The 25,864-nt window shown below is 42.1% G+C and overlaps 1 protein-coding gene across 2 annotated transcripts in view; it reads right to left on the reverse strand.

Moving 5' to 3' along the window:
* Window positions 1–975: 975 nt before the first annotated feature.
* Window positions 976–25,864, reverse strand: part of atf6 (activating transcription factor 6) — a 104,924-nt gene continuing 80,035 nt past the window's right edge. For both annotated transcript variants that reach the window (XM_080733271.1, XM_080733270.1), the window contains exons 15-16: window positions 25,328–25,412; window positions 976–1,287 (exon numbers count right to left, since the gene is read on the reverse strand). In XM_080733271.1, coding sequence (XP_080589397.1) covers window positions 1,091–1,287; window positions 25,328–25,412 — 282 coding nt within the window. In that variant the 3' untranslated portion in view covers window positions 976–1,090. The remainder of the gene's footprint in view (window positions 1,288–25,327; window positions 25,413–25,864) is intronic.

Raw genomic sequence — 25,864 nt, forward strand, 5'->3', positions numbered from 1 at the left:
AAAAGTCATTTTGGGGGTGAACTACTCCTTTAAACCCATGTATCAGTCCATCATTATTTTGTTCGTAGTTACTGCACACTGGCTTTGTAGGGCAGTGTAGCTTGGCCAGAAAGCAACAACCGAAAAGGATGAACAACAGGCTTGAAGAAACATTCTAAAAGTATTCATGTTCTGATGAGGGTTTAGTGCCCTTCATATCCAGCTGCTCTGCAACAACCTTTGGGCAGGGCATCTGGGGATATATGGGGGGAAAGTCAGTCTTACCACACAAGGAGACTACATTTGCCCTCGATACAATAAAATCAAAATAAGCGAATATTCGACTTCGGTGAACAACGTCGAATAGTGACTTTGATATTCGGATATTCGAATATTCTAATATTTGATGAATGCCCTACTCCGGACATCAATGCCCGACACTGACCATTTCAACTGGGCTACTGCAGCCTTCTAACGACTGTGTTCCCTTCCCGAGGCCCACGAGGTGAGCCCATGCTAATTCTGATGAAGATCCAAAGTCAGACCAGAACAATTAAATCAGTGTATATATAAAAAAAAAGATACAAGATTAGTCAAAAGTACCCAGAGGATAAACAAACATGTAGAAGTTCCACCTTTTTCCTGAATCACAGAGAATGCATCAGTTTTGACCAGGGACGTGCTGGGCCCCTGATTCAGCCCGGGAAAAAGAGTTGTAGAGGCCCTCATTGCGCGCTATATCTCTATAGCGCTGCTGCTACTCAAAGAGTTGCCATTTCAGATCATGACAAGTGACAAGCCAGCGGGCCAATTACATGAGTTATATTTCGTCGTTGTCAGGTGGAAACCTTATATGTCCAAAAACGGTTTGTTTTGTATTTATCATTTAAAAAATTATTTAAACTAGTGAAAACAGCCGATCTACAAGCACACAACGCCTCGCTGTGCGAGGCGTTGTGTGCTTGTAGATCTGCTGTTTTCACTACTTTTGTGCAAACAGTTTAATTTTTTTCCTAATGGCCGGCCTGTACCGGCCGGGAATGAACCGGCCGTTCGGGAGTTGTCCCGCTTTTCCCAATGGCCAGCACGTCCCTGGTTTTGACTGGGGTTCTCATGCGGAACCCATGAGAACGACGGGGGGTGAGGCCTGCCCCTCGGCCCCTGGTGAGGGTTGGTAGAGGGTGTCGGTGTGGTTGACGCGGAGCAGCGGTGGAATGGTGGACGACTTGATGTGGATGATCCGGGTGTTGGTGACCTCACAGTCGATCTGCATCATTATCTCAACGTCCTTGTCTGGTATGATGCTCTCTGTAATGGCAGAGAAAGACAAAAAGGCTTTTTTAGTGAACGCATTAAGAGTCTTAAGACAGGGAACGCATTATTACTTCAACCATTATTTTATGCTTTAAAGGGATATTTCACTTTAAAAAAATGTTCGATAATGTTTTTCAAACGTTATTGTATTTCATTTTTTTCATTTTCCCAAAGAATTATTAAAAATAAAAGAAAAAAGTTATTGAAAAAACACGGCCTGCTCACGTATTAGGGGGGTAGTATGAGTCACCAGAAAAAATAATGTGTGTTTTTAATGAATCTATCATGGTTAAAATGAAGTTACAATGGGTGTGTGTGGGGAGAGGTCCTGAGCCTGCAGGGCCTAGTAACATTTACATCAAATATCTAAATATTGAATCAAGCAAATTAAAATCTGTTCAGGGTGTTCATAAAAGCCTGATTAGACGATAAAATGACTAAAAGTTTTTTTGAAATTGGAATATCCCTTTAACTATTAAAAAATAGCAGATATACAAGCTCACAGCGCGGCACTAGATCTGAATATTTGAATATTTTGGAGCCGATTCTATAAATGTCTTCTAAATCCTCTTGTTTGGAGCTGAAAGGTTTTTGAAAAATGCATGTTTCTACGCCAGTGGTTCTCAAACCTTTTCACGTCAAGGACCCCTGGAATTATATGTATTTGGCCGCCGACCCCCCCGTCTCAAAATATTATGAATCAGGGACTCCCAGAAGCAAATATCTGAGTTACAAATGTTCGCTTTAAAAAATATATATTCAAAGATTTGCACAAAATGTCATGATTTTTCAAAAATAGCAGATCTACAAGCTTGCAGCGTGGCACCGGGTGCCGCAGTGTGAGCGTGTAGATCTGCTATTTTTCAATAACTAAAGTATAAAATAATTCCAGGTCTTCTTCTTTCGTGTATCATCGTCCTTAATGATTGGTTCCAAGTCTTAAATGTGTTAAGTCATAGTTTATTCACCTGCGCAGCAATCGCTGCGGTGGGGCAAACGAAACACAATTATAAAGCACTTAAAGAACAACAAAATAAACATTATGTGCAGGTGAGGTTTAATAGAAAAGGCCTCCAGGGGCCCATAAATAACCATCTCACCTCAAAAGTTAGGAATTTATATACTGGCTTTAACAAGAGATACAAACGTCATGCGAACAACCTCTGTTAATTTATTCTCAGTCTGACTAACAAGTGATTGGACATGGTTTTTGTCATGCCTTTCCCCAGTGCCCTTTTAAATGATAAGGGAGACAGCACTTTGGGTGGGGGGTAGGGGGTGTTGTGCAGGGTAGGCAGGGGTGTCGCACCAAATTCTGGGCACTGGGTACTTTAACTATTGAAGAATAGCAGATATACAAGCTCACAGCGCAGCACCGAGTGCCCCGCTGCGAGCTTGTAGATCTGCTATTTTTGAAAAATCATGAAAAAGTCTCTGAATATTTCAAGGTTTTTTGAAAACCCTATGTTTCTATGTCAGTGGTGCTCAAACATTTTCATGTGAAGGACCCCCAAAATTATATGTATTTGGCCACGGACCCCCATGTCAAAATATTTAGTTCCAGGGAGTCAGGGACCCCCCCAGAAGCAAGATTTGCACATATTTTCACAACGTTAAAAAAAAAAATAGCAGATCTACACGCTCGCAGCACGGCACTCGGTACCACGCTGTGAGCTTGTAGATCTGCTATTTTTTCAATAGCTAAAGTACAAAATAATTCCTTGGCCCCTCCACCTTGGCCCCCTAGTAACTCAGTCCCACTTTCCCCCCCCCCCCCCCCATTGTGACGCCCCTTAGGTTAGGGGCAGTTGGGGGTTGAGAACCGCAGCAGCTGGAGGGCCAGAGGTGAGTCACGCACTGGCTTTCTCCTTCGTGGAGATAAACAAAACAGCTCCAAACAAGAGGAAGACATGCAAATTCAGAGGGAAGGAGAGCAGAGAAGAAAATGCTGGCAAGAGCGAGGGAGAAAAAGTGATCGCCGATGATGACTCAGGCATTTTGGTGTTACAGGAAAGCCCCAGGAGACTGCAACGCCGCAGATGGTATAGGTCAGCACAATGAAATAAAGTTTGTTATACTCGGCTTCAAGGGTAAACAACAACGTTTCCACAAAAAAGGTCATCCTGGAAACTGGAGACCTAAACAAGTGCCCGTACCCTTTATTATGCCGAAAAAACACAATAAGGTTGTGAAGAAAGAAAATCTACGTCTACGGATGTTTAAAACCCATTTAGAACGGGTACACTATATTGTGTATCATTATTTTATGCTTTAACTATTGAAAAATAGCAGATATACAAGCTCACAGCGCGGCACCGAGTGCCGTGCTGCAAGCTTGTAGATCTGCTATTTTTGAAAAATCGAAAATTAGAATTTTGACCCGATTCTATAAGTGTCTTTTGAATCCTTCTAAGATTTTTTGAAAAACCTATGTTTCTATGTCAGCGATCTGGCCAGCCATCGTCAAAGAAAAGGTCCTTTTCACTTCAACTGGAGCTCAGTTAGTCTGTTCTTGAGAGACTACTGTGTCAGTGGTTCTCAAACCTTTTCATGTGAAGGACCCCAAAATGATATTTATTTGGCCACGGACCCCGTCTCAAAATATTTAGTTCCAGGGACCACCCAGAAGCAAAATTTGAGTTACAAACGTTCGCTTTATAAATGATTCGCACACATTTTCACAACTTTTTCAAAAATAGCAGATCTACAAGCTCACAGCGCGGCACTCGGTGCCGCGCTGTGAGCTTGTATATCTGCTATTTTTCACTGGTTAAAGCATTCAATAATTCTAGGCCTAAATGGGTTAAACACGTTGTGTGGTCCCTGGTTTGTGGAATCCCGCAGTCTAGTCTTAATTGAATGGACAGTGTTCACTGTGCCTTGGGGGAAGAACACCTTTGAGTGGACAGGCTAGTAAAACTTCCTTAGCTACCAAAGCCCATAAATAGCATGTTCAAGGATCCGTCCCATGTCGGGTTTATTTACATTACTGCACGACTTGCACTTAACAGACTTCTGCCTCTTATGGCTCGTCTCGCTATGGAGCAAAATAGATGAGTTGGTGAAGAGTGTGACAATAACATTCTCCATATGGACAGCATAGGAATGGCATGCCACCGCCAGGTTTTGGTATAGAGTCTCATATTATGACCCAGAAAGGCAGCTAAAGAAGGCTTTAAAATGAGGTTGGTTAGAAACAGACGTCTTTTTTTCCAGAGACACCTGTCCAAGACATTAGCTTCTTTGAGCCTTGCCATAGGGTTTCCATATACTTAGGGGAAGCAGATGCGGAATCATGTTTAATCAGATGGGCGGCTGCTGTGTGATACTGTAAAGCCCTTCTTCAGCTGGAGTGTTCATATCAGTATATGTATCTCTGTCGGTGTATGAGTGAGTTGGGGATTGGACGATATGAACATTTCATATCACGATTATTGTGACCAAAGAAATCTCGATTTACGATATTATCACGATAATCAAAATATCCTCAACATCCATTATCATTATCGGCTAATTTTTGGCTAAGAGATTTGGTAGAGACTAGAGAGTGAAAAAAGACTGTATAAAGTATGTATATTATAAGTACATTCATCAATAGAGGGTTTAAGTGGTACCGGATATGCAGCTCGGCAAATAAAAGGTGAATTGATCCCAGTGCATGACGGAGGACGATATCACGATAAATTAAATCTCCACGAGGCGATTATTGTGAGTGTTTTTTATCAAGATAAACGATAACATGGCTTATGGTCCCATCCCTAGAGTGAGTCCATGCACTCTACTGGAGTCAAACCTGGCCTTTTCAAATGGCAATGATGTTTCAGCTGGCCTTTGGAAGTCATCTCAAAGAGTACAAATGTACTTGTTGTCACAGAAGGTTTCCATAAAGACAAAGACAGGAGACTCTACACTACACCAGGGGTCTTCAAAGTGGGTGACGAGGCACCCTGGGGTGCCGCGACGGCAGTCCAGGGGTGCCGCGAGATCATTCGATAATATTTGGAATTTATTTGGACACTTGAAAAAATATTTTGTATCATTTTAAACTTGAAGTACAAAGTTATTTTCAGTCAGTTCTAACCAAAATGGCTATTATCTCAACGTTTTCCTCGCAACATAATCACTAAAATATCGTCACTAGGCAGAAACTTTCCAAGTTACAATTTGTAATTCCAAGTTACAAGGCCGTCGCACAACGCCTCACAATGCGAGGCGTTGTGTGCTTGTAGATCTGCTGTTTTCACTAGTTTAGTACCCATATGGGTAGATGATAAATACAAAACTAACGGTTTCCACCCGACAACGACGATATGCTATAAATATAAGGTGCTGGGAGTGAAAATTATAATGTAGGGGTGCCTCGGATTAAAAAAATATTCATGGGGTGCCCTGAGACAAAAAAGTTTGGGAACCCCTGCACTACACAGTGTACTTCTTATAACGTGATAAGATCATGCAGTATGGGTGTACAGTGCATTTTCCTCCAAGTTCAAGTTCCGGTTAATTGAAGAAGGTTCCTCATGGCAAATAGTGGAGATAAGCTGTCTTTGGTAGGCTATAAGTAGCAATGCTGTCTGCTGACCCAGAAAAACAACTACAGCTGGAAAATCAGGTGCACACACACACAGAAATGGGTATTCTCTTTGTTTCACATTTCGTGCCTTTATCAAGGAAAGGAAGCTGGTGTGGATTAACGATTAAGAAGTTCCATTCAACGCCGCAGAACCAGATTGACTGGTGGAATTTGAAAAAAAAAAATGCTGTGACAATTATTCTTTTTCCTATTCCCGATTCCCTGTGTATTCTAATCCATTTCATTGGCGGAAAGCAGCCTGTATATTATATATCGTCTGTGTGTTAAAAAAAAACATTGAACCAATGGAAAGTATTAAAAAGGGCTTCTGACAAAACCAGCTAACTCCATTGGATCCTCAAACTGTTTAACCTGACTCCGCGAGGTGGTGGCGTATCGAGTTCCTCATACTTCCATCTGGTATCGCTCAGGACCAACCGCTGAAGGAGGCGGTCCATTTTTTCAAGCTATTTGGCAGGTGATTGGATCTGTCTATCACAGTGTCTGCATGATGTATAGTAGCTGCGCCGGCAGTAAAATAAACACTAAATGCAATGTCCTTTTTTCAAGCGCATTTCACGTCACCGCTTAGGGTTAGGGCCAGGGCGTGGGGGTCCGCGACATGTAGTGCGTTTGAAAAAAGATGCTCGCAGCAGCCTTGTGGTAGACGCAAAGATGAATAGTGAAAGAACTACAGTGCAACTGCAACAGGGCGCTTCTTCATTTCCTGATTTTTTTTAATTTAGGAGAAAAGGGACCTTTACTCCATGGCATTGGTATTGTCCTGGCTCGCCAGTGAGAAGCCAGTATAGGGGACTGTGTCCATGTCGCTGTACTAGTCGGCCCCTCTGTTTTAGCAAGAGGGGGGGGGGGGGGGCTGGGGAAGACGTTGCAAAACCTCTGTGCATGTTATGTTACATCCTCCCAGAGAAACTCCTTGCTGTCCTTCAAGAACAGACTAACTGAGCTCCAGTTAAGTGAAAAGAACCTTTGCTTTGACGATGGCTGGCCAGATTGCTGACATATAGAAACATAGGTTTTTCTAAAAATCTTAGAAGGATTCGAAAGACACTTATAGAATCGGGTCAAAATTCTAAGTTTCACGATTTTTCAAAAATAGCAGATCTACAAGCTCGCAGCGCGGCACTCGGTGCCGCGCTGTGAGCTTGTATATCTGCTATTTTTCAATAGTTAAATCATAAAATAATGATACACAATAATGTGTACCCATTCTAAATGGGTTAGAGGAAACTCAACTCCTTGCTGTCAGGTGAATAGAACCGGCCGGTGACTCCATGTAGACGAGGCACATGGAAGTAGGGGTGGGCTATATGGAAAGATACGCTATCACGATACACAATCTTATCGCGATTCTTTTTCATGTTGTTTTTTATGGTTATTTCTGTCAAGTTACTTAACAGTACAACCACCTACAAGGTAACAAAAACTAACAGAAAAAGCCGTAACAGACCATTTAGACCAGTGGTCCTCAAAGTGAGGTCCAGGGACTCTCTGGGTTCCTTGGGAGGTCTAAATTGACCCTTATGTAACTCTGACAGTATACAAATGAAACCTTACGGGTCCATTTGGTTTCATTTGTATACTGTCAGAGTTAAGTGGAGACTATGATATTTTAAAGTTTGAGAACTACTGATTTAGACCGAAATGCAGGTTTAAATTAATTCTGCAATGAATCTCTGTATTAACATTGTATCACGATATATATACGAGATCTCTGAAAAGGCATATCGTGGAGACATTGTATCGCCTCAATGATATTTATCACCACATCACCCACACCTTCCCCAGGCCAATGCTGTTTTTTGGCAGCGACAGGGAGCACAGTAAACAGGGGGGGGGGGGGGGGGAATTGGCAACAACTAAATTGGGAGAACAAATAGATGACAATCCCCAAAATGATTTGGGAAAATAAATAAATTCAAAGTTTACAAAACAAGGTGCCCGGCTTTTTTCATATACCCAATTCAAAGGCGTGCCATGTACAGTATATGAGGTGGACCATACTGTTTGCCTCCATCTTTCACGAAATTACCAAAACAGCTCGACAGGGCATAAACAGTGGGACCAGGGAACACAAAAACACACAGCCTGGAGGGCCCGACTTCAAAAGGCAGGTTCTTTGAGGGGCTGCCAAGACCAGCCCGCTCCTCGCTCTTTGCCAGGTTCTCCTTTCTCCCCTTCTACCGCTGCCATCTGGAGACCTTCCAGAAAGTTCCTTCCTGGCCTCTTCAGTGGCAGAATGTGTGAGCTAGTGTGTGCGCCGACTAAAGCCCTGTGGTGTGACAGCATTACATTTAGAGGAAACTCAAGAGGGCATCCTCTTGAGGACAGCGTTTGCCAGCTTGGCGTGGGGGAACTGACGGCCGAGAGGACATGTTTGAGATGAGAGCTCTGCTCGCATCCCAAAAGGAAGCAACTCATCGGTGAGCACAATCACAGGAATCGCTAAGAGGCCATTTGAGTCAATAAGAAGGAATTAGGTCTTAATAATAGGATGCTCATTAGGCCATTCAGATTGCCCACCAAACTGGCCAATTTTTCAACTGGGACTTGAACATGAATGGCTCTTTCATGATCCTCATAATCACATAATTGGATATTTATATTTATATGAGGGCAGGGAAAACTACAATCGACTGGAGGAGTAGAGAACCACTTTAGAAATGTTACACAATTTAAGACGGTAAAAATATGACAAAGTCATGCGAGTGAGGAATGGTTTCACAACGTTGTGTAATTTGTCAGGGCTAAACCTCTGGGCTGGCATGACAGGCGTCTAGTCAAGAGGACTGGTGGGGAATGGGGCATTAACAACCCTTTTTTTTTTTTTTTACCCCGATTATTTTGGGGCGGTCCCCAGATGATTAACTTAATGTGCAACATTGTTTTCTCACTCAACTGTAAACAAACCAACATAAAGTTTCTAAACTGCCAATTTAAGGACTTTTTAATACCTCTAAAATGACAAATTAAACATTGTCCAAATTGTCAAATATATAGAGGCAGGAGTTCCGACAAGATGGCGACCGAGTAGGACGCGTTTGTTGAGCTCTGTGGAGGTGCATAGTTTTCACATTTTTTAAGCCCATTTTTTACTGCCTTTATAGTTCTTTTGAGACTTTAAACGCCCAAAACACTGGTGAGCGTCTGTTTTTGCAGTTGTTTCGTGTTTCATGCCGAATACGATTAACACGAGGTCGAGGAGTACCAGGTCTCCGACCGCAAACGCCGACAACATGGCCGGCGCAATGCAGGGCGACGCTGACGCTCCGGTTACAAAGAGCATGCTGCGCGAGGTCCTCAAGGAATCACTGAAAGAGTTTATGGATGGTTTTATTCAACCCATGATGCTTGGCTTGGAGAAGAAATTACTGAAGAAGATTGATGACTTCGGAAAGGAGCTGCGTCCTGCAGTCGCCACGCTGAACACGACCGTGGCTGAACAGGGGGAGGCCATTGAGAACTTTGGTTCCTCCATGGACAGTTTGCAGATGTGTATCACTGAATTGGAGAGAAGATGTGCTAATCTGGAGGAGAAGCTCGTCATAGCAGAAGACCGGAGTCGTAGGAACAACATAAGAGTGATTGGGATCTCTCCTGGGCTAGAAAAGGCTGACCCAGTGGCCTTTATCCAGTCTTTTTTGCAGAAAACATTCCCCGACGAGTTTCCCGACTCCCCCCCGGAGGTGGATCGTGCTCATCGGACCGGCAATCCACGTTCTGATAAGCCAAGGGCTTTCCTGGCAAGGATCCATTTTTTCCGGGTAAAGGAACGCATACTCCAGCTCTCCAGGAAAGCAGGCCAACTGACATACAATGGCAAAAAGGTGTATATTTTCCCCGACTGGTCTGCTGAAACATCAAAGAGAAGGGCAGCTTTCGGGCCAGTAAAGGAATTCCTACGTTCCATCACCGCGGAAGGGGTTAAATACGGAATAAGGCACCCGAGCAAATTCTGGATAACCGTGGATGAGGCGACTTCTACTTTCAACTCACCCAAGGAAGCTCTGGCCTTTTGCAAAGATAAGTTCAAGACTCCAGGTGCTGCGGACGAGACTCTAGCTACGCAGGATGATGAGACGACAGTTACAGAGAACTAACTTTTACCAGGGACACTTTTGCTTTCGTGATCGCGTGCTTTCAAACACATTCTGCCGATGTGATATCCTTTTGCCTTTAATGGACTGTTGGTAAGCTGGCTGGGACTTTGGAGATGACTTTTACGCAGCGTCTTTCTTTCCTCACTCTCTCCTCCTCCTCCTCCCCAAAGGGTGAGTTGTTAATGTAAGCCTACTTATTGTTTTGGACTCATCATCTGACTTGACGTTGTGTTTTCAAGTGTTTCGTTTCATAATACCTATTTTATTTGTTTTATTTTTTAACAAGATCTGTAAGCAGATGGGTGTTACTCGTTTTAATTTAGGTTACCGCAAGGAGAGAGGATTTAGGGCTGCTAAAGCTATAAGCATAATTCACTGTCTTTTTTGTTTGAATATAATGGTCATTGTTCTTGTTATTATTGTATTCCTTTTCTTTGCTCTTATTGAGCGTTGTGCTGCTTACTATATAGGTCTAGAGGGTTTTATCTCTCTCTGTTAGGCTTTGTCTAACGTGTTCCGTGTCGCGGTTCGGACGGAGCCTGCTCTCTCTATCGTCTTCCCTCTATGTCTCTCTATCTATCTCGGCTTTCCCTCTCTCTCTCTCTCTCTCTCTCTCTCTCTCTCTCTCTCTCTCTCTGGCTCTCTCTCTCGCTGTGTGTGTGTGTGTGTGTGTGTGTGTGTGTGTGTGTGTGTCTTTCTCTCTCTCTCTCTCTCTCTCTCTCTCTCTCTTTCTGTTAGGTAATGGCGGCTATGTTGGTTGTTAGTTTATGGTTCGTTTATGCCGCCTAAAACGCTACTTTTTCGGGTAGGAGGGCGAGACTGGGCTTTGGCCTTTGTATTGAGTAATGTAGCCTACTGTTTAAGGTGAAACAGATATAAATAATATGGTCTAAATTGTGAAGGCTCCGCGGTTCCAGAGACCACTCGCTCTCCCGCCCTTTCTCTATGTCTCTCTACCTATCTCTGCTTCTCCTCTCTCTCTCTCTCTCTCTCTCTCTCTCTCTCTCTCCCTGGCTCATTGACTCGTTCTTTTTTTTCCTTTTTTTTCTAATCTCAATAGCTGGCGGATGTACGATCTCGTGGCGCGTTGGCTCTACGTGCTTGTGGATCCGCTGTCTGGGGGGGGGGGGGGGGGGGGTAGTTATTTACCTACTTTACTTGTTAAAATGTTAATTTACTTGTTAAAATGTTAATTTCTTGATGGGGGGAGAGGGGAGCTCTGTATTGGGATATTTATTTTGTAGTCGTGATTGGGTAGGTTCACTGTTTGAAGTATGGTAGTTTACTGTTTAAGACGGAAACAGACTTAACTAATATGATTGACATTTATCTAAGTTTGCACTGGCCTTTTGGGCATGTACAGGGAGCTGTATATGGCGCAGTATGCATTATGAGTGCTGTGTTGTATATGGTTTCCTGATCATACATAACTGTGTTTTATGTAAATACTTATGTATACAGACTTTTCTTTTCTTTCCTTTTTTTCCCCCTTCTAATTAGTAATTGTGGTTTGTATGCATGGATGCATGGGGGGGCTGTATGTGGCGCAGTATGCATTAACACTGTGTGTGCTTTGCTGCATATGGCCCCCCGGATGTGCTTTTAATTTCTATTTCTAACTACATATGTAAGTGCATATATTTTTATATCATATACACTGATTTCCTTTTTTATTTATTTTTATTATTAATATTATATTAGTGCCTTGTCGTGGTGACAGCCTTATTTCCACTTATCTGTCACAAGTGTTTGGTTATTTGCATTAGCGTGGCTTATAGGGCTTTATCACATTCTAAGTGGGCCTAATGCTGGACTGATTATTATTATTACAGTTGTTATAGTCCCCTCAATTTTTTTTTTTTTTTTTTTTTCCCTTTATTCTTTTCTTTTTTCTCTCCCCCTTCTTTACTAGAAATGTTAACATACCATTCTCATTTATTTAAGTGATATGAAGTGGGGAGATTGATCATAATTTGAGCTGATGGAATGTTTGAGAGCTATTCAGCCACAAGAAGGCACTTTTTTGTTGTTGTTGTTTTTACTTTGGTGATCTGTTATATATTTACATAACCACCAGAGGGCAATGTATGGTTACTTTTGGGCAGTTACTTGTTTGCACTCTCTGACAGAGTGAAATGAAGGTTGACTAATAGGTTGATGGGGTGGGGAACTGTTTTTGTGCACTCTGATGCTAATGGGGTTTTCCCCCTCAAGCTTCAATGTTATGTGTTTTTTTATGTTCGTTTGATGTTGCTTTTTCCTTTCTGTTCCTTTTGGGGTTGTTTTGTTTTTCTGTTGGGAAGGTTTGTTGTGAGGGACCAACTAGGAAATTCTAAAATGTTCTACTGTGCTTGCTGTGCGTATGGTTTGAACCACAATTATGACAGAATATAAATTTCTAAGTTTCAATGTAAGGGGAGCGAATATACCGCATAAGCGAACCAGCATTTTGGGGGTTTTGCGATCTAAATCAATTGACTTTGCATTTATACAGGAGTCTCATCTTTTAAAAGAGCATTCCAACCGATTGGCTAATAAACATTATCGTGTTTTAGCCTTTTCAGCTGCTTCTTCCAAAACCAAGGGAGTAGCCATATTGGCTAGACGTAACCTTAGGTTGGATTCTTTGGGTGATTGGTCTGACAGTGACGGGAGGATAGCTGTTGCTAAAATCCGCTTGGAGGGTAAAATGCTAGCACTAGTCTCTGTGTATGCTCCAAATGTTTTAGACAAAGAGTTTTACAAATTACTAACTAAAACCTTATTGGAACTGACGGATTTCAAAATCATTGTTGGTGCTGACTTCAATGCAACATGGCAACATAACCTAGATAGATCCACTGGGGTAGAAAGCAGAGAACAAGCACTAGCGTCTGCAGAACTACGTGCTTGGGCAAACTCAACTGGCTTACTCGACATCTGGCGTTTAATGAACCCAACGGTTAGAGATTTTTCTTTTCTGTCGGGTAGGCATGCTTCATTCTCTAGGATCGATTACGTTTTTGCCCCTGTTAGCTTGTTTCATAAAATTGCCAAGGTAGAGTTGCTCCCAATGTCACTCTCGGATCACAAGGCGGTGCTGTGTGTTGCTTCACTGAAACAGGTTATAGATAGAGCTCCTAGATGGCGGTTTAACACCACACTGCTGCGCGATGCGGCATTTGTAGCTCAGTTTCAAACTGGTTTGCGTGAATTTATAAATATCAATACAGGCTCAGTTGAGGATCCCAGAATTCTTTGGGATGCAATTAAAGGCTTTATCAGGAGTAATACAACCCTCTATGCGTCCACTCAGAGAAAATTAAGGTCAGCCAAACTGGTGGAATTGGAATCTCGGTTTTCTACTTTGGATAATTCTCTCCAAAATAACTTTGATGTTAGTACAGCAACTCAGAGGGAGCTAGTTAAGAAAGAAATTAACTCCATTCTCAAGCGCCGCTCAGAATTTCAAATGAAACGCACAAGGCAAAACTACTATTTTAATAGTGCAAGACCCAGTCACTTACTGGCTTTACGTCTTAGATCCAATGAGCATTTTGCTGATATTGTTAGTGTCAAATCAACAACGGGAGCCATGGTTACAGAACCCAAAGAGGTCAATGCCACGTTTCGTGCTTTTTATGATGAGCTCTACACCTCCGAGGTCATTCACGATGATGCAGTATGCAATAATTTTTTATCCAACATACAGTTACCAACCCTTAGCGAGGCGGATGCGGAAGCCTTAGATAGACCGCTCCATCTGGCGGAATTACAGGAAGCTGTGCTCGCAATGCGTAGGGGCAAGTCGCCTGGTTTGGATGGGATACCCCCTGAACTTTATGCCATCTTTTGGGAAGATCTAGGTCAGCTGATGCTAGACATGTTTCGATATGCAATTGAAAGTGGCTCTTTCTCCAGGGATGTGAATGTAGCTATTATATCATTATTGTTGAAGAAGAACAAGGATCCCACAGATTGCGCAAGCTATAGACCGCTTTCACTTTTGAATTCTGATCTAAAAGTTTTTGCTAAGGTGCTTGCGCGTCGCTTGCAGGGTTTTATGACCACCTTAGTACACTGTGATCAGACAGGTTTCATAGGAACTAGACTAGCCTCTGATAATGCTAGACGACTATTGCATATCATCGATAGGGCTAAGGAGCTGAGGACCCCCGCCGCAGTGTTGTCGCTCGATGCGTTGAAGGCATTTGATCGTCTGGAATGGTCTTACCTGTGGGCTGTACTAGATAAAATGGGATTTGGTGCTTCATTCATACATTTTGTTAAAGTACTTTATTCTAATCCGTCAGCGATGGTCCTAACCGGTAAGATCTGTTCGCCGCTATTCACGATTGGCAGATCTTCGAGGCAGGGTTGTCCCCTTAGTCCTCTCCTTTTCGCACTTTCACTCGAACCCTTGGCTCAGACAGTGCGTCAGTCTGCAGATATTACTCCTGTTTCGATTAACAACACACAGCATCGCATTTCCCTATATGCTGACGATATTCTACTGTTCATTGAGAATGCACCACAGTCAATTACTCATGTCCTTCAAATCTTTGATCAGTTCAGTTCCATTTCCGGCTACAAAATTAATTGGACGAAGTCAGCCCTTCTACCTCTAAATGATCAGATGAGATCTGCTATCCTGCCGCCCATAATCCCAGTAGTAAGCCAATTCAAATATCTTGGCATAGATATTTTCCCCTCTCTTCAGGCTATTGTTAAGAACAACTATGGTGACACTCTAAATAAGATTTGTCTTGATTTAGATAGATGGTCATCTTTGCCCAACTCTCTCCAAGCTCGAGTTTCAATCATAAAGATGAATGTTCTTCCTAGGGTTAACTTTGTAAGCTCTATGCTCCCTTTGCCACCACCGCCGCAATACTGGAATAAGCTTCACTCTTCGATATCTAAGTTTGTGTGGAAAGGGAAACGCCCTCGTCTTAAACTTTCTCTATTACAGCGTGCTAGAGATGATGGCGGCCTTTCATTGCCCAACTTTAAATTTTATTATTGGGCCTTCACGCTCCGCCCCCTTTTAAATTGGTTTAACCCAGCAAATAAGGTTTCTTGGAGAGAGCTTGAGGAGAGTTTAGTGCAGCCTGTTGAATTGAGAGATCTTATCTATTCAAACATAACTACACATCAATGCAAAGTTCGCTTTGGACCTATCATTTCTCATTTAGTGGCAGTATGGAGAGCAGCTGAAAAGATGTGTAAGATTGATTGTAAATGGAACTTATTTTCCCCAGTGTTCAATAATCAAAGACTTTTAATCGAGGATCGCCCCATTCGCTTTCCAAGGTGGAGGGCTAAGGGGATTCGTACATTAGGGGACTTATTTGATAGAAATGGTTTACGACCTTTTCGAGATTTGTGTGACATCTTCAATCTGCCTGGAAATACCCTTTTTTTCTACTTCCAACTGAGATTGTCCATGAGGACCTATGGGGTCCCATGGCAAGCTCCCCTTAGATTGCACCCCTTCCATGAGTTTATCTGTGATGGTAACAGAACAAGAGGTTTGGTTTCCACCCTCTATGGTTTTTTATTAGACTGTAGTTATGGGCCCCTATCTGTTGATACTGTTTGGAGGAATGATGTACCAAATTTGGACCCTGACTTTTGTTGGGACACAGTGTGGTCTAACATTAGGCTATCTTCTAGAAATCCAGACCATCAACAAATTCATTTAAATTTTGTTCATCGGACTTATTTAACTCCCCGCAGACTATGTGCTATGAGGATTTTGAATAATCCCAACTGCACTCTCTGCGCCTCAAATAGTATTGGTACCTTCCTTCACATGGTTTGGGAATGCCCAAATGTGTCGTCATTCTGGAATATGGTTGCCTCAAAACTTTCAACTATTTTTAGTATTAATATCATATCTTCTCCTTCTTTATTTTTATTAAATGACGTCTCACAGTTGCAACTAAACAATATACGCAAGCGCATCTTCTTTGCTGGATTAACGGCGGCGAAGAAGATGGTAGCTACGCGGTGGAAACCTCCTCATACGTTAACGTTTCGCCAGTGGGCCTTAACCTTTCTAGATATAGTATATTTAGAGCAGTCGATAGCAAGGTTACACGGAGCAAAAGAAGAAAACATTAATATGTGGTCGGACATTGCAGATAAGCTTAAGGCTATGATTCAAGAAATCACTATATAGTGGTAACAGCCTAGCACAGGCATGCACTATTGTACATTCCGTGTTGGTCCGGGGAAAGGGGGTGGGTGGGTTTTCTTTTCCTTTTCTTGTTTTGCTATTGTTTGTGTTTGTCTGTTAATTGCATTTTTCTTTTGATTAATGTTTTACTTTTTCTTGTTCTATTCATATGTATGTCTCTAATTTTATGTTATGGAAAATAAAAATAATTGATAACAAAAAAAAAAATATATAGAGGCAGAAATTGTGAAAATAGCCCATCTACAACGCCTCGCGATGCGAGGCGTTGTGAGCATGTAGATCTGCTATTTTCACAATAGAACCACGTCATACCAAATGTAATGTAGCACTGTAATATTGGATCATTCCGCCCTTGACAATAAGCAATCCTACTGTTTGAATGCTGTACAGACGCACACATGGAGCAAAAATAATGATAGAAAAACTTCGATAGAACAACTTCGACTTTCGACTTTCTCTGGTGGGAGTCGACTTGTGTAATGAAGTGGACTCAGTCGACTTGTCGACCTTTTTCGTTAATGCCCTAGTGGGGAATAGGACTGTTCTGTTTAGATTAGGAGAGTAGGAAAATGTGACCCTGAGACTCCTTCAGCACTGCCAAACTCTACACTTAACCCACCATTACAAGCCGCCTGTTAGCTACACTAACTAGACATTTAAACCCAAAGAAGGCAAAACAAGACTGCAGCGTTGGCGTGTGCACGTGTGATAATATCCCAACTAACAGCCTATTCACCTGGAATAAAAATGTAAAAAAAAAAAAAAGTGACGTGACATCAGCCCTGAAAAATCCCTTCTGCTCAAAACATGTCGGTTTCAATTGATTGAGCTTCTTTCAAACTCAGGGGGGATCGTTAAATAAACACTCCTTTTAAGGAAAGAGATATTCTTAGAAGGGGAGAGAGAATCGCAGAGGTCAAAAATGTCAAGTGACTTGAACAGAACCTCTGAACCGTGGAGGTACAGTCAGACGGAGGCAGGCCAAGGCCTACACATCAAAGTCCCTATCGCTGCTCGTTCGGTGATTGACCAGGACAGACCAAAAGATCAGTACGTATTAGCAGAGCCTATCCACCTTCTAACAGATGAAAGCCATTTAGCTGAGTGGGAGGGGGGGGGCATTCCTGAAGGAGAGCAACAGGGAGCTGGAAAGAATTATCCTCCGCTCTGGAGCAATCACGCTGCCACGGAGGGGACAGCATTTGTGCTTTTCTAACCCATTTTGGGTTAGAATTATTTCATGCTTTAACTAATTGAATGCCGCGCTGTGAGCTTGTATATCTGCTATTTTTGAAAAATTGAGTCTTTGAATATATTTAAAAGTGAACATTTGTAACTCAAATATTTGCTTCTGGGTGGTCCCTGGAACAACATATTTTGAGATGGGGGTCCGTGGCCAAATACATGTCATTTTGGGGGTCCTTGACATGAAAAAGTTTGAGAACCACTGATTTAGAAGAATGATTTAGAAGACATTTATAGAATCGGGTCAAAAATATTCAAAGACTTCCACAAATGTTTTCGAAAATGTGGTTCAAATCTAAAGCGACACAGATTTGCGTTCAGGCCCAAATGATCTAAGGGTCTCCCCCAAAGCTCGATGTACACGATGCACGCTCACTCACGCAGGATCTTTTCAAACAAAGATGAACATGAATCTAAATCACGCCTCTGAGAGAGCCATCTGAGAGACACGCATAGCCTTCTGTACACAGGGCTTTATGAGGGCCACGGGTGCTTTGACCCGCCACCACTTCTTACTGGACAGATAAAAGGACTTCTGTCGTGTCACACTGGATAACAACAGCAGGTCTTTGGCTCTTCTCCCTTCCCGGCTTCAGAAGCGAACTTCCTACTCCAGCTGGCACAGCGGAGTGGGGACAGTGGTGGACAAAGCGCTCACAAAGGAGTAGTTCACCCCCAAAATGACTTTTTTTCTATTGATTACTCATGCCATGGAGACTTGAGTTCAATAATATTTGTTGGTTTTTGTCGCATTCCTAAGGCAAAAAAACAAAACGTATTATTATAGTAAATGTACCCATTGATTCAGGATGGGGACCCGAATGCATTTGGATCCCGATCCGGAATCAATGAGGGTCAATTTATTGTAATCAAATTACTGTCTTCTTAGGAATGCGACAAAAAACTAAAAATATTATTGTCTCCATGGCGTGAGTAATCAATATAAAAAAAGTCATTTTGGGGGTGAACTACTCCTTTAAGTAAACGTATCAATACTGCAATATAGAAATACTCTGTTCAGGGTTCCCACACATTTGTACCAATGAATTTTCAAAACCTTTCCAGAATATTTAACTACATTTCCAGGACTATATAACAATCATTCAGCGCAGTAACGAGTCTCTTACTCCTAGTATGTGCAATGCCCAAAGCAAAAATAAAGCGTGCACGCCACGAACAGACCGTGGCGTGCATGTGGATCACGCACGCGCCCATGTCAAAAGGTAAGAAAATCGTGGCAGGGAACCCTCAAAGTCGATTCATGGTGTCAGTAAAAGTTAAAATCAATAACCAAAAACAATGCATAGTAGTTTTTTCCAGAACCTTCCAGGACCCTTTTTCAATTCCAAAACGTTTCCAGTACTGGAAAAATATTTTTCTAATTTCAAAATATTTCATGACCGTGGGAACCCTGTCTGTTACAAGTAGAAGTCCGGAATTTCAATTACTTGAGTAAAAGTGCCAGAAGTATTGGCATCAAAATGTACTTAAGTATCAAAATGTAGAGATTATGCAGATGTATAAAGTGTATACAAATCTTTTGAAAATAGCAGATCTGCAACAAGCTTGCAGATCGGCTATTTTCAAATGGCCGAAATAGGCTCAAGTGGTTAATGTATGTTTTGCAATAATAATCAAAATCAAGAAAGTAACTAGTAACGTGAAGTTTTCAAATAATTGTAGTGGAGTAAAAGTACAATATTTGCCTCTGAGATGTAGAAGAATTGAAAATGGGAAATACTCTGGTAAAGTAAAAAATACCTAAAGATTGTTCTTAATGACAGTACTTGAGTAAATCTACTTAGTTACTTTACACCATTGCTTCTCCCTCCAGTCCTGATACAGGAAGGACCTTCCCACTCCACTCATCATCATAATCAATTAATCTGTTGGTTTTGTCTTGAAATTCGATCAATCTGTGATAGATTTTTTTTAAAACCATCAAATAATGGTTAAATAAGGTAAAAAAAATTACAAAACGATGGTAAATGCACGCCACATGTTATCTGAAGCCAGGCAGACATCTTGAAAGTGCTCAAAGTGTTTACCCAGCTGTCAAAACAACTTACTTTTATAACACGGAACAAAGACAAGCGGTGCCATTTTGGTCAAAGTTTGAAAATAGAAAACAAATATATTTTTTATGTGTCAAACCACTAAACCAACATTTTACTACTAAAATTATATTTGATACTTTTTCTATTATAGTTAATAGCTGTCTTGAGTGTCTTCTGGCTTAAGACTCTTTTGGAAAATATACATATTCACTATTTTACTTCAAGTTAAAACAAATGACAAAAACCCTGCCACTATTTTTAGCTCTGACTTCCCTCATTTCTTGTTCCAGCACTTTGCTCTAACATGATCACATAAATATTGCAATAACAACCAATTGTCCCTTCCTGGCTTATAATGCTGATCATTTAGGAATTTAAACATTTTTGACAGTCATACTTAATTTAGGGTTGTCTGTACGACAGCGTCAGTGAAACGTGTTGAACACAAACGTAAACTCCAAACATCTGCGCTCAACATCTTGTTGAAAAACTGTTTTCAATCTTCTCTTTATAGAACGCCACATGATCAAACCTTTAAATTAGATGCAAAAGCATCTCGTGTTCACAAAATAAGAGGGCAAAGGCATCTGGTGAGAGCACAGAAGCACAATGTTTTGATTTGGTGGGTGAGAGCATGTATCCGTGTCAGATCATCCAAATCCAAGATCCTTTTCTTGTGGTGAAAAAAAGAAAAACAAGAAAAAACATCTTACGAGCCCCAGCGTCTCTCGCTGAATGCAACCATTGTTTGGCATTAGGAGCAATTAGTCGAAAAGGGAGATCTATGATTTCAACTATAGAGATGGGACGATATGAAAATTTGATATCACGATTATTGTGACAAAAGAAATCGCGGTTTACGATGTTATCGCGATAATCAAAATTCATAATCCTGGGGCGGAACATTTACCAAAAAAATAGCAGATCTACAAGCTCACAACGCGTTGCGTTGCAACGCGTTCTGAGCTTGTAGATCGTCTATTTTTTGGTGGCAAAGACATTTGATAGAGAGTGAAAAAAATAAGACTGTATCAAGTAGGTATATCATGAGTACCTTTTACCAAAAGAGGGTTTAAGTGGTACCGGACATGCAGCTCAGCAAAGGTGAACTGATCCCAGTGCATGACGGAGGACGATATCACGATGAGTTAAATCTCCACGATACGATTATCGTGAGTGTTTTTTTATCACGATAAACGATAACATCGCGTATCGTCCCATCCCTATTCAACTATTTGCCACTGCTTCAATGGGCCATCTGACCGCTATAGCTTCAGCATTCCTTCATGACAAGACCAAACCAAGAACAATGTTTACCTTCATCAATCTTCATCCCCGTAACCCCCCCCCCCCCCCAAAAAAAAAAGCATTTCCCAATGGCCCAGTCTTCCATGCTGAGTAAGAGGATCGTATTCCACTGACTCACTCCTCCCTGGGCCCGCTGAAACCCAAATCGAATCTTGTTGCTGCATCCCGGGCCAGGGAAGGAGAGGGAGATAAGACGGAGACAAGAGGATCAGTGATTAAGATGCCAAGTGAGCGGCCAAGAACAACAGCCTAATGTCCTCCCAATTACTCACACCCTACAGTACTTTGGCCCGGTCACTGATCTCACTGATCAGTTCGCTGTCATCAGGGACGTGCTGGCCATTGGGAAAAGCGGGACAACTCCCGAATGGCCGGTTCATTCCTGGCCGGTCCATGCCGGCCATTAGGAAAAAAATGAAAATAAAATGTCGGCCTTCGTTCCATTTTGGGGCTGGGCGGCCAACGAAGTAAATCGTCACTGTCGGGCAGAAACCTCGTATCTACAAGTTTCAAATTTGTAAATTTTTTCGCAAAGCAAAGCCCTGCTTCATCACACAAGGCCGTTGCAAAAAAGTAGTGAAAACAGCAGATCTACAAGCACACAACGCCTCGCAACGCGAGATCGGCTGCTTTCACTAGTTTAAATCATTTTAAAATGATAAATACAAAACAAACGGTTTTGGACGTACAAGGTTTCCACCCGACAACGAAGAAATATAACTCATGTAATTGGCCCACTGGCTTGTCACTTGTCATGATCTGAAATGGCAAATCTTTGAGCAGCAGCAGCAGCGCTATAGAGAGAGATCTCTCTCTATAGCGCGCAATGAGGGCCTCTCCAACTCTTTTTCCCGGGCTGAATCAGGGGCCCAGCACGTCCCTGGCTGTCATGCCATTTTTACAGGGTGGCTTTGCAAGAGGCCATTCGTCTAAGATAGGGTCTGTCAGTGTGTGTGTGTCGTCTGTCCAGAGTTAATCTTGAAAACCACTTTCGAGATGGGCAGATCAGCGCCAAAAGTAGTAAGCATGCTGCCAGTAAGTAGGGCTGCGAATCTTTGGGTGTCCCACGATTCGATTCAGAATCGATTCTTGGGGTCACGATTCGATTTCTTTTCGAGTCTTTCAAATCCAAACGATACGATTCAGAAACGATTATCTTCCGATTTAAAAACGATTCTCGATTCGAAACGATTCTCTGTTCAGTTCATAGGATATCAGGATCTGTCTGCTGGCATGAAAGCAGAGTACATTTACGTAGCTTTTATAATTGTAAAGGTTTTATCAACGTACTGCAATAATGTAAACACACACAGGTAAATCCAAGACAACATGTCTGACATTCTTTTAACTTGTACAAACACAACACAATATCTAATAAATAATCATAAAATAAAATAATGATATTATCTAATAAATAATATCTCATAAAAATAGATTTTTGGAAAATGAGAATCGAGTCTGAATCTTACCATGTTAGAAACGCGATTCGAATCGATTTTTTCCTCCACCCTGACCAGTAAGCCACAGAAATAACTCCATAACGTTTCTTTCACGTATTTTCCCTTGGGGCCTCGTCAATATACGCGCAGAGTTTGCTGTGGATCGGTCGAAGGGTTCTAGCCATGGACAGAGTATTCTCTACAGTGCAGGCACAGACCATGACCTCCAAGTAATGAAGTGTGTCAGTGAGTGATCCAGCAGTTATAAGGACCACAGAGGACAGTGCTGGTTAGTTTGAGGCCAAGCACAAACAGATAGATGGGCTTTAGGAAACACTTTGGCCACAACTTCACTGATGCAAGACCAAGGTTTTTGAGAGGTGGAACCAAGAAAGACATAATGAGCGTCTTCGCGGCGATCATCTTTAGAACATCTTTCCTGTAGAAACTGCAGGAGATGTTGTGGGGATCAGTGAGGCTGTGCAAATGTTCTGCACGCGTGATCCCTGTGATGACTCCCATCGTCCTTTGCATGGCAAAAAGGAGACAGACAAATAAACTGGGATCAATGTTCTTTGTAGGTTGCCGATCTGGTCTGGGTCTTGGGCGGATACGTGCGTGCATGTATAGGCATGTACTGTACAGATCCATCAAAAAAATATATATTGTGTAAAAGTACGTTTTCTTAAAACTTTCATATATTTCTAGAAACTTTCATATATTCTACATACATTGCATGCAGTGAATTATTCTAAACCTTTTTTGAATTTTTATGGCATATCAAAAGTACATATTTCAAAATATTACAATATTACACGAGACCACTCAAAACAAGGATTTATAATAGAGAAATGTCAACCTGCTGAAGTCAGAGTTGCTTGAAGTACAGTGGGAAGTTTCCACAGTCAGTTATGATTTGGGATGCTATGGCTAATTTTTTTAGATGGATCTGTAAGTGTGCGTGCAAATTACAGGGCTCTAGACCGGATCACACTGGTCACTTTGGCGGTGGAAACGCAAGGTTATGGACAAAAGCAAAACAATGTCAGGGACAATCACTGCAGGAAATATAAACAAAATGAGAAGCCAATTGTAACATCGCCACCAAGTGAAGCTTGTTGAATGAATCGCAACAAAACTCAAGACAGGCGAAATGACGTTCGTAGCCCCACTTCAAAAACTAGATTAAACATTATAGCCAAAGACTTCTATCGAATCAGTGACACAAAGCCTGAAACATTGTCCCACTGGTTCTGGAGCCTGCGTGACCTGAACAACAGGACATATTCAACTGCAGGCTGAAAGCAACAAAGATGCAGAACCAGGCATTTTTAATGCGAGGGAGGTTAATGGTTGAGAATGTTAGTGTGTCTGTTGTCTTTCTGTGTGTGACTCTAGGCATACATGAAGGAAAGAGAGAGAGAGAGAGAGAGAGAGAGAGAGAGAGAGAGTGTGTGTCTGTGTGTGTGTGTGTGTGTGTGCGCGCGCGCGCGCGCGCGCGCGTGTGTGTGCGTGCGTGCGTGCGTGCGTGCGTGCGTGCGAAGTGACTTTTTAAGTCATCATTTGTCTTTTATGATGAAAATGGTATTATGGACTTGTTATTGTATCTCAAGTTTTTTTATACAGTTACATCTTTAATACTAGACATTCTTAACAGCTGTCTGACGAGTTACATTCTGAGGAAAGCCATTCTTCTGTTATCTCTCTGTGCGTGCGTGCGTAGGTGCGTGCGTGCGTGCGCGCGTGCGTGCGTGCGTGCGTGTGCGTGCACGTGCGAGTGTGTGTGTAATACACATAGGCAGATAAACATAGCCAGATATAGCCCGGTGTATAATCAGAGGCTGAGAGGGGACATAATATGGAGTTCATTATGGTAAACCAGGACCGGTGCGGAGGGAGGATGAGTAGGATGACCCCGCATGTTGACACCACACCAGATGTCAAATAAGACAAAAAAAACAACAACTCTGCTACAAATCATTTACACATCTGTGTGAACGGCATGTATGGCTATGAATAGCAATATAATGAACCACTTTCAACCTGCCAACCATTTTGGGCACTAAAGTATCGAAAACACAATGCACAGCCACGATAGGCGATCTACAAGCTCACATCACAAGGCATCACCTTCGGATGCGTTGTGAGCTCGAGCATGTAGATCGTCTATTTTTGTCATTTAGGAAAATGTCTGCAAGTATGAAATAGGGTTTAAAACTCATTCACTGCCAAGAATATTTAACCAAAATAGCCCTCACTGCCAGCTATTTATTGTTTTTCCTTACCTTTTGAAGTAGTCACAGAATATTTCTAAATTTTTGTGATCGATCCCCCAATCGGACACACAAAAAAAGAATCTAATTCCCAATTATTCGCCAAACTATTGAGCTACTGCAACGTGCCTTTTACAAGTCATTTACCACCTTCTTGGGCAATAGAAAACTCACTGTTGCACATTGTGCACCGGCCGGGCAAGTGTGTGTGTGCATGTGGGTGTGTGTGTTTGTATATAGGGTTCCAAGTTCGATCCCGGGCTCCCCGAGAGTTAGTGTCGAAGAGTCCTTGAGCAAGACTCTGAAGCCCTAGTTGCTCCCGGTGAGCAGGTTGGTGCCTTGCATGGTTTCCTCCGCCATCGGTGTATGAATGTGTGTGTGTGTGTGTGTGTGTGTGTGAATGGGTGAATGTAATGCCTGGTCGCATTTGCGGGAGATTTATGACTGCTCGCGGGTGTCCAGGAGCGGACGCTAATTCCCGGGAGACTCCCATGTCAGCCTTATGGTCTCGAAAAAGCATTTCAGCTGGTCTTTAAACTATGGTAAGTACATTTGAGTTTTTTGAGTGCAACCCTTAAATATAAATGCTCAACACACTAGGAGAGCACGCCAGGTGGTCAGATTGAATGCCTACTGTAACTATACTAACAAAAGGATTGCTATAACCTAAATAGGATTTAAGAGATTTCCTTAAATCCTTCTTTGGCCCTAAAAATACTTCTTACAATCATTTTTACGTGCAGTACACTTTTTGTGAGGAGAGGTGTTGTTGACTCTGTTCCCATCCATTACACGTTGCACATTTCAACCAGAGCTCTGTAAAGACGCAGTTCTTACCATTTATGTTCATGGCTGGCAGCACCACAGACATTTTGGGCCGGCGTCCTTTGTTGTGGTTGGTGGCAGGCAGTAGAAGGTGATCCTGAGAATAAAAAAGGTCAAGGTGATTAATAGAAAACAATAAATCTTTTGGAAGCTAAATTAAACGGTAATGTGTGCTTTGGCAATCGTTGTACATTATTGGATCGTGATCCGAGATTGAGCTCACATCCTTATGACCGACTCGAGCTCCTGGAATTTAACTCCCCCGGTTCAGAATGATCCAGAGAAATACTCGCAGTCAGGGGTGTCGCACCAAATTCTGGGCCCTGGGTACAAGGATTCACTGCGGGGCCCCCCATGAATGTTCTTCATAGGGGGAGAGGGTTTAACTTTTAGACTGGAAATGCATTATTACCCCTTATTTTGTGCTTTAACTATTGAAAAACAGCTGATATACAAGCTCACAGCTGCGATCTTGTAGATCTGCTATTTTTGAAAAGTCTTTGAATATTTGAAATCCTTCTAAGTTTTTTTTTCAGTGGTGCTCAAACC

The sequence above is a fragment of the Nannobrachium achirus genome (assembly GCF_963921795.1).
Source record: "Nannobrachium achirus genome assembly, chromosome: 1".
NCBI lineage: Eukaryota > Metazoa > Chordata > Actinopteri > Myctophiformes > Myctophidae > Nannobrachium > Nannobrachium achirus.